The following is a 16,666-nucleotide window of genomic DNA, read 5'->3' on the forward strand; positions in this document are numbered from 1 at the left end:
CATTTCTGTTCTACACGTATTTACAAATGTCAACATTCATTATCAAGGTGATAAACTTTGAATCTACATCCAACAATTGTGTCTAATGGACCAAAACTTTTTCATTATAAATCTCCAGGTATTTATTTTAATGACCAGTCAAGAGGCCGTATGAAAACACTCTTTCTGGGCTCCTAATGATTTCCTAGACCGAAGCAGAAGCATCTCTTGAGATTTGAACATTTTCCAGCTGAGAGAGCTGCAGCGGTAAATGTTGTCTGCATGCTGCAACTGTTTTGTTAGACTTATGTCTTATGAAAAAATAAATAAATAAAAAATTGTTTCTCAAATACGTCCTTATCAGCAGTAGAACAGATGTGTGAAAACAGAAACATTTATATGCTGATACGCTTTTCTCATATAAACTAAAATCAAAGCAAAATGAGCTCTTGTAGAGTGAGTTTTGAGGTAATTTCTAACAAGATTAACATAATGCAATTTATTAGGTTTAAATGTTTTGGGAGTTATATGAGAATTCCTGCGTGACAGTTTTACATGTTTATTCGACTTGGTTTAATCATACCAATACATGATTGGAGGGTTCTCCACTCCCCCCTAAACATAGGGGGTAAATTAGGTTGTTTTAATTTACCACCTAATTGTTGTCCTAAATTGTCAGGACAATAATTTAGGGGGTTGTCCTAAATTTGTCCCCAAATTAGGACAACCCCCTCATGTTTTCCCCTCTAGTTGAATCTTACTTAATGTCAAACAAACAAACAAACAAACAAAGAGGGACATTTAAATACTTGTGTGTCTTGCGTCTTTTGGGATGCAAGACATAAAATATCATCTTTTGCTAATTGTTAACGTCCTTAATATTTTCCCAAGCACAGGAAATGCGTCAGTATGCGTCAAGAGAGAGAGTAGGATGGAAAAGAAAGAAGGAAAAATTTAAATGGTATCAATGATCCTGTTTTACGATGAAGTCATTTTCCAATTATACCCATTTCTTTAAGACAGCAGCACCAAAGTCCTGCTTCTCCCAGATGTGATGCCCCAAGGAGAAACTTTTCCACATGTTACTCACCATTTGACTCACAAAAGGTAAGCAGCAGAACTGAAATGCAGCAAGTTGGTTTAGTTTACAGCAACATCTGCACTGTGCATTAACTTTTAATTTCAAGTAGATAAAATGCCCTATAAGTATTAGTTCCATAATACAAACATGTTTACAGTATGTTGCAAAGCTTAAATCAACCATGTCTTATTTTTATCAGAAATATTTGTTCATGAACTGATATACAAATTCATGAAAAAAATACATATGAATATGATAAAATATGATATTTGCCATGTTTATGGCTGCTGCATTGTTGTTTTAAATACTTGCATGTAGGATCTGGATTTATTATGTTTCTGTGAATTTTATTCATTTTAATAGTTTTTTTTTTTTTTTTAAGTAATTTTCACTAGGAGGCACAATACACAGAACAAAGAACAGTTTGAGTCGCTTTTGCTGCCATCTTGCGTTTAAAAATGAGAATTGCAATCAGGGGGGGAAAAAAATCAAGGAAAATACTGATGTTTCACTCTGTTTACTGTTTATTTTTGTGCACTGCACATGTTCATTATATACATCCTGTAACAGTAAACAGAACCTAAAAAGAAAACACATGAACAAAAATTTTACACAATTAATTAATACTTGAACAGCAGACAGGCAAACACGTGACATAAAGTAGTCAAATCTGACTCATACATACCACAGCTTCAAACAACACACATGGACTGATTACAGTACAGAGGTTAGCTGTAAGATTGCACTGTCAGTCAGCGGTGGGGTTAACAAGGGTCGTTTCACATTTAGGTCCTCGGTGTAAATAGATAACAGACAGCTCTCTTCATCAGCTTTACTCAAATAAAAGAAAACACAAAACATCAGCTTCAAGTTTAGTTTCAGACTGAGACCTGCTGTTTTTCAAGGGCTCCAAACAAAACTTTTCCTCCTGAATGAAAGTTCTCTATGGGTGAAACAAACCTTCCCTGCAGTCGCTGTTTATTCTACAGTGGAAATCTTGAGATATTTGAAACTGACTGGAAAGCATAAAGTAAAGAATAATTTTCATCTAACCACTCAACTGCATCAAGATAATATGAGTGTCAAGAAAGGTACCTATTTATGAGGACATGAATGCAAATGTAATGCTTAATTTGGGTGCATCTGTTGATTTTCCAGGTATTTTTAAGCAAAGTAAAACAGTTGCGTGATTTCCAGGTTGTTAACCTGGGAATAACATAAAACCTACAACTTGTTTTACATAAAACAATTCCTCCTTTTTTTTCTGAAACAGTCAGACTGTAAATGTAAACTGTAAAACCCGCAGAAGGAAATTCAATCTGGGATCAGAATGGAAGTAGATATGTTCTTCCTTTTTCCATACCTACCCCTACCTGGAAAATACAAAGAAACCCAAATCCTAATCTCAATACATTTAAGATTAGGACATTAAACGTCAAATAGTGCAGGAACTTAGTGACATTTCATTGGATTGGTTAAGCATTCCAATATGTAAAAACCAAATGTAAAAAACAATGTTGCTGTGCTCCTGGTTGAATGAAGTAATAACTGGACCATGCAGAGGTTGAAACTCATCCAGAGTGTCACAAAACGTTTGCATGGAGCTGATTCCAGGAAACAGCCAGTGAGTCCAGGAATCTCCGGTTCTTGAAAGCTGCTGTCCAGCAGGTTTTAGATAGATCCCTGTCCCAACACACTTGAAACAAATGATTGAATTACCTCTTCACAGTGGTAATCAAGTTTGACAAAGGCCTGATAATGAGTCATTCATTTGATTCAGGTGTGGGGAGAATTGATACATCCAAAACCTGGAGGACAGTAGCTCTAGAGGACTAGGGTTGGCGACACCTGCTCTACTCATTAGAGAGCTGGGCAGGGCTCTCTAATCCTTAACCCTTTTGATGGACTGGTGTCTACTAATTAGTCCAAGAAAGAAAAACATCAGCACCAAAGTAAGCTCCAGCAGGCCACTCTGACCAAACAATCAGAAACAGACTTTCTGATGGTCTGACATACAGAATTACAAAGCTCAGTTTGCCATAGAATACCAGAACTGAAAGGCCAGAACCACTGGTGCTGCTGAGCTTTTCACATATAAAAGGTCTGCAGAACATGACAGTGACTGGTTTAGTTGGTCAGTTGTGGTCTGGGGAGGTAAATCCACTGATGGTACTCTGACCTCTGCCAGATGACCATTAGGTATCAGTTGAAGAATGTACTCTGGTGCATTGGGTCCTGGGTTTCTCCTGGTGTACAAAATTGCCAGGCTTCATGTGGCAAGAGTATTCAGATAGTTCCTGAAGCCCAAACACACCTGACCTAAATCCAACTCAACATCTCTGTGGTGCTGGGTCCATCCAACACCATCAGGTCACACCTCAGTTTGGCCAAATGTTCAGGGTTGCCCTGGTCTAAATCTGCCTTATAGTATTTGAAGTTTTCATGGACATTATTCTAATTATTAAACAATTTCCAACACACTGAAGAACAATTATAGCTGATATTAATGGAACAAAGCTCACACAAATTAGGTTGGAATGAAACCATTTCAAACACTTCCCTAAGTCAAGCCTCCTGTACATTAGAGTTGATATAAAACTGTGCAAAATGGAAACAAATGTCTCATCAAAGTAAACAACACAAGTCAAGTGAAAACAATAAAATTCTTAAAGTTCAGTACCTTCTTATTTTGAAGATATGAGTTATTAAAGGTAAAAATCCAATTTAAAGAGGTGATGGAGTAATATCAAAATAATGAATGAAATAAACAAAATAAGTAAAAATGTGTAAAATGTTTTACATCTTTGCTTTTATTTTTAATAAATCAAGATTTATCCGATAAAGTCTATTTAGGTTTGCTTCTTTCTCCTGATTAATGTCTAGTTGCTCACATGGCCTTTTCTAGGTAAATGCAGTCATTGTGTGGGATTATCACTTTAGTGAAACAAATATGTGTTGTGTTGAAGTGAGCAAATTGTTTTTTAATTTTGTCTGTCTGGCTGAAGACAAATTAATTCAAACAACATGGCTGATATGATTAAACAACTCATTTAGCAAACATACAGATGTATTTATGTCATTCAGGTGTATTGCTTTGTAATTTGATCAAACATGTGCATCAGCTGCTTCTTTAAATACATTAAAAATGTTTGTGCTTTCACAGGTTTTCAATTGCAAATTGATATTACTTTATGAGGCTATGCATGAGGTGCTTTACAGTCCTAAAATGTACAACTCCCAGCTTGCAGAGAGAATCAGTAGTCGGAAAAAGTGTTGTTTCTTTTCACATTTTGATCTAAGAACCAATTATTTTAAACATGTACTTATCATGTACTTAGCAGAAATGAAAGCCTATCAAGAATCACAGTCAAAAAGCTCTGAAAAGTTGTTTTCACTAAGCAGACAGCTAGTCTCTTAAAGGCGCTTTTTATTAGACTAAAACCAATAACTGCAAATTTAGTAAAAAAAAAAAAAAAAAAAGAAACCTAATAAAAAAGAAATAACAAATTCATGATGTGTTTTAGTTCTGCCACAGAAATGATTCAATGATTTTATAATCAGCTCAGAGTAAAGTGTTAACAAAGACTGGCCAGCTACTGGCTCTCTGATTGAATTAGAAAAACACCATAGTTGCTTTAAAAGTGAGTGTTGCTCTAAATCTTATTTTGTCAGTCAATATCATCTCTGCGGAAACACAAGCCATCATCATTGGTTTGCATATGAATAGCCTCACATATTAAGAATGCACACAAATAAACAATGTGTCAAATCATCAACACATTCAAGGAGAGAAACTACCATGAGTGCAGAGTTTACTGAGGGATGGCAACAAGGATGTGTAAGTGTTTTTGCATGTGAGGCGAACAAAAACATCAAGGAAAGACCAATGTTTTACATAAAGTACCAGGAATGGGCTGAAGGAATTAAGTAAAGTTATTTTATCGGCTGAAACCTCATGTAAAACTGCTTGAGATATCTTGAAAAATAACTTTTCCAAAACGAAATGGTGGTAGCTGCTTTAAGTAAAGATTCTCTCTAGTCCACTCACAATTTTGCCTGGGAACACCATCATGAATAAAGAATGGCATCGACAAATCCTCCAGGAATGTCTTTACACCACATTAACATGACACAGCAAAAGTGATAAAAAAAATCTCAGAAAATCATAAAATCTTAATTCTGCTGAACACATATTGAGGGTATTTCTCATTGACTACTGTAATAGATTCAATCTGATCTAAACAAACAATGTTTAGTGGAATAAAAACCTACCTTCAGATAATTTTACAGTAACTTGATGTTGCTGCCTTTTAATTTATCCTTCCTATGGGTTGGATTTCACAACAGACCCTGAATGAATTTTCACACAGATCAAAGAGCAAACCCTATATTCTAGCTAACATAGATGCATATAAATGCTTTTTGTGCCTTACAGTAAGAGTATCTGCTCTCTCTGTAGCTCTGGCAAGGAGCAGTCGAGGAAATGTTTGCTGAATGTGCTCCCTGATTTATTTTTCTCTTATCCAGCGGTATCCTGTTTTCAAACAGCTCCATGTCTCAGACGTCTCTGTTGGTTTGATTGAGCTGATCTCAGGGGTCTAGAGGTCAAGAAAGGGGTCAGTGAGCTTTGTTGCTGTTGCACCACATACTGTACGTACAGAGAGCATATCTGTGTTCAGCGACACTTATTTTGTCTGTTTGGTCGTCTGTTGCCGTCACCGATGTTGGGAGTTTTGGGCAAAAGGAGCAATCTGAGTGAAAGCGCAGGTATAAAGGCAGATGATGTTACATGGTGAGTCATTTCAGAGATGGTGACACTTTTAAGGGTTAGAACACAGAACTGGAAGGAACATCCTGATGTTGTTCACTGCTTTTCACTTGTTCTTAGGAGTAGAGAGGCTTTTGTCCTTGGCTCTCAAATTCTGACCAAGCATCGTTCAGTTCCATGAAAATCATCTTGGCATATTGTTCATAAGGTTGTCCTGTTGCCTGTGAAGCAAAGGAATATAACTGTTATACCTTGAAGTCTAAATTAGTACTTCTCTTCTTTTATTGGCACATAAACATGGTGCTTTAATATTACATATGAAAGCTTGGACATGTAAAATAAATATAAAAGGTGAACAAGACATGGCAACACCACCTCCTCTTTTCATCTTATTTAATTTACTACACATATAAGTTCTACATCTACTCCAATTTAATGTTCCGAGTTATTTTTAACTTATTTAAGATACAAAACAAAAAATCCCTATGAATTAGAAAATATTCTTACAGGAAGGAAGGAAATCTCTAACTTTTGTCCCTGGATCTCTGACTTGTAGGGAAACATTTTTTTTTATTTTGATAGTAACATTTCCATTTCTTATGGTAAATTAAATAAACAAAGAATTGTAGATATGACTTAAGCAAAAATATATATATATATTACACAGCCTCTTTTGTCACTATCCCGTTTTTGTTTATAAAAACAGAAAAGAATCACATAAAAATAAATAAAAGTCAGAGAGACAAACCATAACAATTATAGTATTATGTGAAACTGTAGATCAACGTTACAATAGGTCGAGTCAATGAATCTTGGTATTAAAGTACAAACTAGAATTAAGTAGCCTCCTTTCTAAATGTTTTGTTGTTTTTTACAAAAACGACGGCAAACAGTTCTAAAAATTGGTGGGTAGATGATAGAAAGGGTTTGTAAACTACTGTTTTAAAGGGCTGTTGGGTAACGGACATTTCATAACATCTGGCCTGAAGCAGTCACTAACAAACATGATATCCTTTAGAACAAACATGATATCCTGATGTCCTCCAGTGATCAATCAGGGGTCTTGTGACTGCTTCACTACTCCCCTCTGATTGGGAGCACTTAGTCTTTTGATTCTGCTTTTGTCCAGTAAAAAAAGAGGACAGATAAGATAAAGGCAGGTATTGCATGTTCTCCTCGATGCATGCATGCTGGAACACTTGCTTCAAAAACATAAGTAGAAATCCTGACTGACTCTGCAGGTAAAGACAAATTTCTGTACATTTACTTTGTTTATTCCTAAGATGTAACTCCGTTTATTCCAAGTGTCCAGATGTGAATTGTTCTTTTATATCTTACAGGCATCATTTGTCTTCTTTTTGGTGGCACTGGTGTTCGACTTTCACCAGGTTCTTGTTTTTATATGAAAATCTTCAAGATACAGAGGAGGACCTTTGCTTCCACAACAAAAATGTCTTTTTTCTTTGAGCTTCTGATACTGATGCTGGTGGTAACCCCGAGTGGAGCTCTGCAGCACATAAAATTCCCAGACATTAAAAGAGATGACAGAAACATTTTCTTGACCATGGCGTGGCAAGTGGCCAACCACCTGCGCCCGAACTCCAGCTGCTACATCTGCGGCTTGATTCCCTACACAGCGGGTGAGGGTTTACCTCTCATGGTCCTGCCTGCCTCAGACTGTGACACATGCCACCTGATGCATGTTCACATGCCCGGTTTCTATTCTCAGCCTGACTGCCCGAGTTTGAAAATGAGACCGCTTGACTGTGCAAAAGGACATGGAAACTGCAACAAATGTCTCCAAACCCCCAAACCAGTTCCCATCCTTGTCCTCCCTCAGAAGTTCACTTGGTGTTTGGAGAACAACGGCCACGTTCCAGTGGGACAATCGGATTGCCTTCGCACGTTTAAGTGGGGCTCAGGACAGAGGGAAACTGACCGGAAAGCTTTTAATGCTGCTCCCCATCAGTGTCTGGGTGCAGCAGGAGCAACTCGCATGAAGGCTTTAGCCTACCGCACAGCCACCTGCTCCATCTCCTCTCCTGTTGGCATGTACTGGGTGTGCGGGACCCTCGCTTACCCCTATCTTCCGGTGGACTACAATGGACGCTGCGGGTTGGGATACGTGATCCCAGCAATGAGGGTGACGCGTTCCCTGCCGCAGAAAATTTTTCCCAAGCGAGCACGACGTGGAATTTCCGATTTTCTCGGAACACACAATCAGTCGCCTTTTAAAAATGCACTTGGCACACTTCTCCCTTTTTACGGAGTCATGTCTTCTTTAGATCAGATTGCTGATCTGTCCAAGGCTATAGAAGTGATAGCTAATGAAACTGGTAAGGCCCTCATACTCATGTCGAATGAGCTCGCCTCCGTTAGACTTCTAGCTTTGCAAAACCGAGCCGCCCTGGACTTTCTTTTAGCCGCTCAAGGAGGAACTTGTGCCATCATCGGATCTGAATGCTGCACCTTTGTTCCTGATTACAACGTCACAATCCATGAAATAGTCAACCACCTTCAAGAAACAGCAAAATCCGTCCATCAGGATGGAAGCTCCATGTTTGACTTTTTAAAACAAGCCTTTGCATCCCTCAGCCATAATGCTATTCAGATACTTCTTGTTGTGGTTGCTTGTATTGTCGTGTTGTCGCTCTTTGTGTCATGTATAAAAAAATTCTTGTGCAGTTAAAGGAAAAGCATAATACAACTCTCACTGTCTTGTGAAACGAAGCAACTTGTCTTAGCACCAACTAAATATTTGATGTCATGAAGAAACCCATTTTGTTGAAGATATCAATGTAACTCCTCCCTCTTGCGCACACAGTGTGTGATGCAGGATCTGCTTCTGTACTTTAAAGATATATAATCCTGAAAAACTTAATTATTTCAAATGTTTAATAAATATTTCGATTAAATATGTGAATTTTCAATATTTACACTTTTTATTTGTATTACAATTAAAGTATATAGCAATTTAGTTGCAACACTTATATTGCTTTACTTTCTGTATTTAGTTGACTTGTCACAGTCAGGTCTTCTGATGGGTTCCTGTATGTATTTTAATAATGTAAAATATGAAAAATGTCGTCCACCATAAAATATTCAGCAAGGTACAAGGCAGAGCAAACAGCAAATTGCATATTGATAAAAATCCACTGGCAATACACCTTCAAATATAAAGTTGCCTTTTATGCTGGACATGGAAATAACTGTTTTTTTCTAAAATTAACATATGTCACCATGAAATTATGATTCTATGTCCACTTTTGTTTACAAAATTGGCTGTTGGTATACAACAATTAACAGATTTTGTGTTTTAATTTAAAATAACCAATTGGAGGCTTTAATTTTGCCTGTAAACTCAAACAGCATGGTTGATATGATTAAACTAAGAAAATCTCCAATTAGAAGATTTTTGGTAAAAATAAAGCATTTTGCAATATATTATTAAATCAAATTGAAAAAGGACCAATATTCTAATTGATTTTATATGAATAAAGTAAAAGTAGTTTTTTTTGTTTTTTTTTTCATAGATCCAAAATAAGACATTATTGTAAAACAGCTTAGCAGAAAAACAATCTGGCCTAATCTAAATTTTAAAAGGTTTTCATGTACACACAGGGTCTTTTCTGTTAATCATGTCCCTCACCTTATCAGGATGAACAACCAGCACTGCTTTGCGGTAAACCTTCTTGACCTGTTCTGGGGTAACCAGGTCAGCCATACCCACTGGCTTCCAGCGTGTTTCTCCCTCCCAAAGCACCGTGTGCATGGTGGACAGCAAGGCGCGGATGTTACGCTCCTTCCCCTCGATCCAGTCCAAAATCTGGGTCACAAGTTGGAGGGGGTACAGAGATAGAGGCGCCATTGGCCAGTAAGGACCAGATTTGAAACAATTATTAACAAAAACTCTTTCAACAGTTCTGGCTCTGGTGAAACTCAAAAGGAGTAATTAGATGAACCAAAGTTTGGCAGCAGAAAACCAACACTGACTGCTTCATTAATTCTGGAAAAAACTTGGAGGCTCTGACAGCCAAATGCTTGGTAAATTTACCAACACACTTCTAAGTTAATGGGTTTAAAAATATCAGACCTTAAAGGAAATAAGATGGAGTAAAAATATTTTTATGTTTGTCAGTGTTCATACCTTAATTTTCTCTGGGTCCATCTCTTTGGCCATTTCCTCTTTCCTCATCTCTGCTATTGTCCTAGGGCCTTTTTTCTCTTTGGTCCCTGCAAATCCCTGACCAGATAGCAGGTCATCAAAGTTAGCATCTGAGGCTCTGGGCTTAGGACCTGGAACACAAAAGCATGGAATAGAGCTTTTAAACACCTGCAATTACAATAAGACAACCTGATAACCAGAGGCAAAAAATCTGAATCTTACTTTATTAAAACTGAATTCTTGATGTTGAGAACATCACAAAGACTAACATGTCTCGGTTTACTACAATTATTGACAGTCAAAATACACTTAAAAATAACACTCATGTCATGTAGAATGCACCTGTGGGACTGGTAGTGGCTAATTATACATTTTTTTTTACAAACCATATTTATTTTGTGAGTACCACAAATTCATTGTGTTTCTAATTATAACACAGAGCAGTAAAAAGTATTTTAAAGGCCATCTGGTGAAAAGTTATTTGTCAGCTTGGTTTTGTTTTGCATTTCAAGCAAAACCCCTTATAACTTATATTTTGAAAGTTCTCTATAAATTAATCTTTAATTACAACCTCTCACACTAACAACACCATGAACAGCTCAAGAGTCAACATGATTTATTTACCCGTTCCCGCCTGTGGTTTGCCCCCCGCACTCGGAGAGCCTCCTCCCATTGCCGAGAAGCTAACATTGTAGTTGGGTCGATTCTGAGGCGATGTGTGAGGAATGGAGGTGTGGCTGGGGCTGGGCTTTGGTTGGGCAGTCGGACCCTGTCCTTGGGCTTGCCAGCCTCCGCCACCTCCGGTACTGGGCTGCCAGGAGGAGAAGTTGGCTCCCGTGTGGGGCTGCCAGCCTCCTGTGTGCTGGGGGGATGGCTGCGGCCGCGACGGGGAACCCATTGGTGGGAAGGACGGAATTGTTCCTGTTGGAGTGGTGGGCTTGCTGGAAAATCCAGAAGCACCTGAGGCTAAAGACATAAATGGTGGTAAACTGGCCAGTATAAAATGTGACAAAAAATGTCAAGCAAATCTTTGGAGTCAGACCTCCGAGGCTTCCGGACAGGTTTCCGATGTCGGCGAATGGATCCAAGTTGTTTGGCTTAGTTTGGTGGGTGGGCGTGCTGTGGACTGAACCTGTGGGACTGGTAGTGGCTGATCGACTGCCAATACCAAAAACTCCCCCTACATCATTAAAAAAAAAAAAAAAAAAAAAAAAAGAACTCAGGAGTGAATTCATGAAACTGTGCAACTTTAATTCCCTCCCACTTCTTAGGTTGCACTGAACAATGCTGATTCAAACATGCCAATCAAATCTAGAAGATGGAAATATTTTGAAAATGGTTTTTTCTCAGGATACACATCTCCATGGAAGTGATTAATGAGGTAAAAAAAATATTTGAATGAACAGAAATCCACTGTCCTGTACTTGAGGAGCGATCAACATCTGTCCTCAGAAAGCTTGTTGTGATGCTATTTCTAAATCAATGAGTGGTTTATTATTTAAAATAAGAGAAGAGCAAAGATCCCAAGATTGCTTTACAGTACACTAAACAGACAGTTTAGAGTACAGTTTAGAGAAATATTACAATCTTCAAGAAAAAAGGATCAACATTCCAGATCTTTTCAGCAGACAATCTACACCACAATTAAGCTTTCAACAAGTTGTATATTTTCATGCGCTCTGTGTAATGCAAACAGTGCTGCTCTATGAGATTGAAAAACCATTTGCTCCAGCTTTAATTCACATCTTTAAAGGCACACTTTTCACTAATTCAGCATGATGTCATATTTAAATGTAGACAAATGTCTCAGTGCACATATATGCAAGTGGCTTAGCCAATGGACTTTAGTAGCAGATCTGGCACTGCTTCCAGATCCAGAATTACTGTAGAAGGAAGCAAAAAACCCTTAGTTTGTCCGGCAGTGTTTTGAGTGGTTGTGTGTGTACCTGTGCTTGTGGTGGCAGGTCTGTTCCAGTCCCAACTTCCCATGGCATTTTGCTGCTGAATGTTGACGGTAGGTGTGGCGGGTGGGACAGGGGAGCTTCTGCCTGTACAGTCACATAAAGGTTGGCCGAACAAAGAGCACACAGTGAATCCAGAATACAACATGATTCAGATGAGATGTGTTGCTATAAGGCTTTTGCACACATTTTTTGGTTTTTGTAATCTAATTTCAAAATTACATTACAAAATGCATTCAGATTGAGTTGTTATGCAGAATGAAATGTGCTGAAAATAAAATAGTTACTTCTGTATGAACTCTAAATAATCATGCAAACTATTTAGAGCAGAACATAAACTATATAACTAATGAAACCACATTTCTTGCACAAGGCAACAAAAAAGCTAGAAAGGCATTGCAGTCGAACAATGCATAACTTTTAACACTAGCTAGAGCAAATGAACAAAAACAATCAGCACAGCAATACTATTAAACATGCCTAACCTGACTTGTGAGTGAGATTGTTTGTGAAAAAAGGCAGCAAAGCAGCAGAAGCATGCCTTACCCAGGCTTGTAGGCTGCAGGGTGGGTGATGGAGAACGAGGAGCATGCACAAAGGGGTCTGGCTGCCCCACATTACCTGGTCCGAGGAATGAGCCCATCATCTCCTGAGGCTTAGGCATAGGAGCTGTTCCAAAAGGATGAAATGCTGCAGGACACAGGTACAACCCGTATCATTAACCCAATTATGTGACAAATGATTATTTTAAAGTTATAATCTATTTAAAGTTATAATCTCAAGTTCCCTCGGGACTTAAGTAACTTTTTAAAAAGTAATGGGTCATTTAAAAAACATCAAAGCATTATAAGAACTAAACATTTGTCATGTTTTCATGTTATCAAAGAGAGTTAGAACAACTGGATGAACTAAACTAGATAAGCTAAATAAATTTAGTCATCCAAAAATTCTATTAGTATTTAAACCAGACCAGTGGATTCACCTTGAAATACTCTTTCAAGAGGAGCAATGGGCCAACAAAAAGATGAGTATTTCATTTCATGTTTCAAAATGTTAAACCAGACAAAATGTTAAATATTTAAGGGATGCAACTTAAAATGTTTGCTTACAACATTTTTCATTCCTACTTATTCAGACTGAAAATTGTTAAATCAAGTTTCACAGTTTCCTACTTTGTTCAAGACTGTGTAAGAACAAGGTTATTAATGGCAAATTACCAACAGAATCAAAACATTTCACCTAACATCGAAGTCTGTTGTCTAAACATTTTCTAAATTAAAAGTTATAATTACATTTATGTATTTTTTTTTTCTTCCTAAAATTTGTTTTTAAGTTAAATGTATTTTCAAGTGTTTCACCTGGTGGAGCAGGGGATGGGCTCGGTGAGGCAGTATTGGAGGCCACTTTGTGCGGAGTGGACTGAGTGGATGAAGGCGCACTGGCCGGCTGAGGCGGAGCCCCAAACAAATCTCCCAGGAGGTCAGTGGCTGCAGCCGCTGCAGCCTGAGAAGAGGGGCACGGACGGTTGATGTCTTCCCCACCCAGGCCAAGAAGGTCCACTTCCTCAGTGGGTGCCGGTGCGACAGGAACTGGAGCTGCAGGTTCTGGTTTCTGAGAGGCAGCGCTGATGCTGCTTCGCTGGCTCGAGAGCGACAACATTTCATCATCGGAGGGCTCGCTCTCTTCACAATGGGCCCGACCTTCTCCGTGTTGCCGACTTGGTTCTTCAGTGGGATACGATAGAAACAAAACGCTTTAGGTAGGAAGCCCTAAGAAAAATCTGTTCAAGTTAGACAATGTAGCATGTGGACAAGAGAGAAGCAGATACACGGGGAATAACTCCACACAAAGCAGACGGAGACAAAAAGCAGGCTAAGAGGAACTGAGGCAGAAATAAACTGGAGAACAATGGGAGCTTACAAAGGTTATAGTTGCTACAAGCAACAGCTAATCTAATGTGCACTTAAACAGTTGTACAAAAAGGTCAGACTGAACACTACTATGTTTTACTTTGGAATAATTAAATGTATTTAATCTCTTTATAGAGGAGAGATTCTGGATCAGGACCCTTAAGGTTTCTTCTATATTGTAGAATTAAGCTGCTGGATAACAGGCTGGCAGATTTCAGTCTTAGAGATAAGATGAAGAGCTCTATCCTCCGCTTACAGCAGAGCCACTGCTCAGTCCCACTGAAAGCACTCTGTGATGCCCAGAATACGTCTTCATCATGGACTTGTTACCACTCTAGTCCAATACTCTGATAAGTGGAAAGAAGGGGACCGACTGAGGGTTATCTAACTGCTAACCTAATAAAGGAAGATGGCATGTTTTACTTTGGAATAATTTAATGCATTTAATCTATTTGATTTTAGCTGGGTTTGGAGCATACATTTAGTCGACCTGAGCTAGTAAACCAAGAGCAATATTTCACCTTGGTAGAATAACAAACAGATTTTTTTTGCTTTCATAGGAGACTTTTAGAGGGAACATATGTAGTTTTAGGCCTTCTGACTTTGGATACAAGCTAAAAATACTGTCTGCTGTCCTCACAAAGGCTTTCAGTGGATGGATTTTACTGTTTCTCATCATCCATTTAAGTCCTAGGTGGCTAAAAATTTCTACCAAAGTGACATATTACTTAATACCAACATGGGCTTAATTTCAATTCAATCAATGCACATCATTAAAGTAAAGAGCCAAAGAGAGTTTCCATTAACACAAAATGTATATGTCAATATTTTAATCTAGTTCCTGGATGAGTGGGATTGAATTGAACCAGGCCCTTGTTAACTATGACCACTGTGTGTTTCCTTTAATAGATCTACGAACTGCTTCCTTCTTACCCTCCAGATCCAAGCCCTCCATCTCATCTTGCAAGGACAAAAATTGGCCACATCAGTTTATTTTTGTTAAAACAAGAAGACACTAATATGTTGTTGAAAGTTCACAGCAAAGAATTTTTGAAAATGAGTTAATTTAGAATGTTTTGGAAGATTGTTTCAGACATTATCTAATCACTCTTTACTGATTTCTGGATCAAATTCAGATTTGTATTAAATTAGCTTAACATAAGACATTGGTACTAATTAGCTATAGTGACATAAGCTCGTTGTTTTTGCGTTTTTGCTCGTAGCTAAACAGATGTTACAGTTGAGTCGACACAGAAATGGAAAAGAAAATGACAAAAACAAAAGAATTGACTTTAAAAGTACACCATAAACCTTTGAAAACGCAAGCTAAAAGAAGCATATAATATGCTAGCAACAAGCCCACTGTTCATTTTATGCTGCAGCTTTAAACTAATCTTTTCATATGATTTTGTAAAATAGAATAGGTTGCTTTATTTTATATCAGGGGTAATGTTTGCAATTTTATGTAATTTGTAAGAGTAAAGTCAAAACAAATGAGTCAATTTGAGAGTGCACTAAAATCATGTCAAATGATACCAAAATAATTAGAAATTTTGAAAAAAAAAATGGAAGAAAAAAATTTTCAATTTATTTACTGTATGGAGCATTTTTAAGAAAACATAGCAGCTTCTGAACAAACAATACTGTATAAATTCAAATTAAAAAACAGTACAATTTTACTTTTTTCCAACTTTCTTGCTCTAAAAGGTTGTCAGATTAATTAGTTGCCAGAGTAACTATTGTCTCAGTTTTGTTATTGATCCATATTTAGCATGGATTAAATACTAGCATTTGAATACCTGCAATAGCCAGTGCCTCCTGATACTCCTGATGGCCAGAGAAGAGCACATTGGGACTCAGGTCTTTACAAGGAAACTGCTCCCATGGAGGCGTCAAGTCTTTCTGCATGTCCTCTCCTTCTACCTCCATATCAAGGATTACATGGAACAGCTGAGGATATTTCTCCGGGGAGTCACAGGCATCGAGCTCTGGTCTATGGAGAATTATAAGGCGTGTGCGAAGGAAATGAGTGGTCACACTTATTTTTCCAAATAATAAAAATCATGTTGTTTTTTTTTTTTTACTAGATTATCTCTGGGACAAATATGAAGTCTCTTTCTCACTTGTTAAAGTTCAACATGGTGGTTCCAGGAGCAATAAAGCCAGTGTGGAACTGGATCTGGAAGATCTGAGTGTTGGACACCTAACAAAAAAACAAGACAACGATTAATTTTTATCCAGCTCCACATTGTTGAGATAAGAATCATTTGAAAAGTCATTGCAGTCTCTTTTGGTAATTATGTTTGAGGTTATTACTGCATGTCATTGCATGCAGTCAGAGCCCCACAAACACAAACACTGCTCCTCAAAACAGAACTAACAACTGATTAGATTGTTGAAGTAGCAGACATGATGAAGATTTTGCACTCCTTAGCATCCTTTACTTTACTATGATTATTAGTTTCTTATGATAGATCTTGCTGCAGGAATATAAGGAACATTACCTTGGCCTGCAGACGCCCTCCAATTGTTGACCTCATGTGGTAGACAGAAACCACAACATCTCCATGAACACTCACACCGAGGGGGAAAACAACTTTCCCCTCCTGGATCCTGTGCTCTCTGAGGAAGTAGGAACCAGGAACAGTTTGGGGATAGTATAGATGGTACAATAAAGCATAGATGAAAATTTTTAGACACAGAAAGAAAGAAAAACCAATGAAAACCATTTTTAGTCAAATAAAATAAATTTTTTGCAACGACACAAAAGCACTTACATGTGATGACATCACACTTCCAAAA

At 37.8% G+C, this 16,666-nt stretch overlaps 1 protein-coding gene across 3 annotated transcripts in view; it reads right to left on the minus strand.

The window, feature by feature from the left end:
* Nucleotides 1-1,566: 1,566 nt before the first annotated feature.
* Nucleotides 1,567-16,666, minus strand: part of dnajc6 (DnaJ (Hsp40) homolog, subfamily C, member 6) — a 35,466-nt gene continuing 20,366 nt past the window's right edge. For 2 of the 3 annotated variants that reach the window (XM_044129665.1, XM_044129662.1), the window contains 11 exons: nt 16,369-16,486; nt 15,988-16,067; nt 15,664-15,857; nt 13,313-13,678; nt 12,501-12,644; nt 11,940-12,041; nt 11,036-11,173; nt 10,618-10,959; nt 9,976-10,124; nt 9,478-9,654; nt 1,567-6,049 (listed from right to left, as the gene is read on the minus strand). In XM_044129665.1, the coding sequence (XP_043985600.1) occupies nt 5,945-6,049; nt 9,478-9,654; nt 9,976-10,124; nt 10,618-10,959; nt 11,036-11,173; nt 11,940-12,041; nt 12,501-12,644; nt 13,313-13,678; nt 15,664-15,857; nt 15,988-16,067; nt 16,369-16,486 (1,915 nt within the window). In that variant the 3' untranslated portion in view covers nt 1,567-5,944. The remainder of the gene's footprint in view (nt 6,050-9,477; nt 9,655-9,975; nt 10,125-10,617; nt 10,960-11,035; nt 11,174-11,939; nt 12,042-12,500; nt 12,645-13,312; nt 13,679-15,663; nt 15,858-15,987; nt 16,068-16,368; nt 16,487-16,666) is intronic. The other variant, XM_044129663.1, reaches the window with a different exon arrangement.

Source organism: Gambusia affinis, linkage group LG10 (genome assembly GCF_019740435.1).
Source record: "Gambusia affinis linkage group LG10, SWU_Gaff_1.0, whole genome shotgun sequence".
Classification (NCBI taxonomy): domain Eukaryota; kingdom Metazoa; phylum Chordata; class Actinopteri; order Cyprinodontiformes; family Poeciliidae; genus Gambusia; species Gambusia affinis.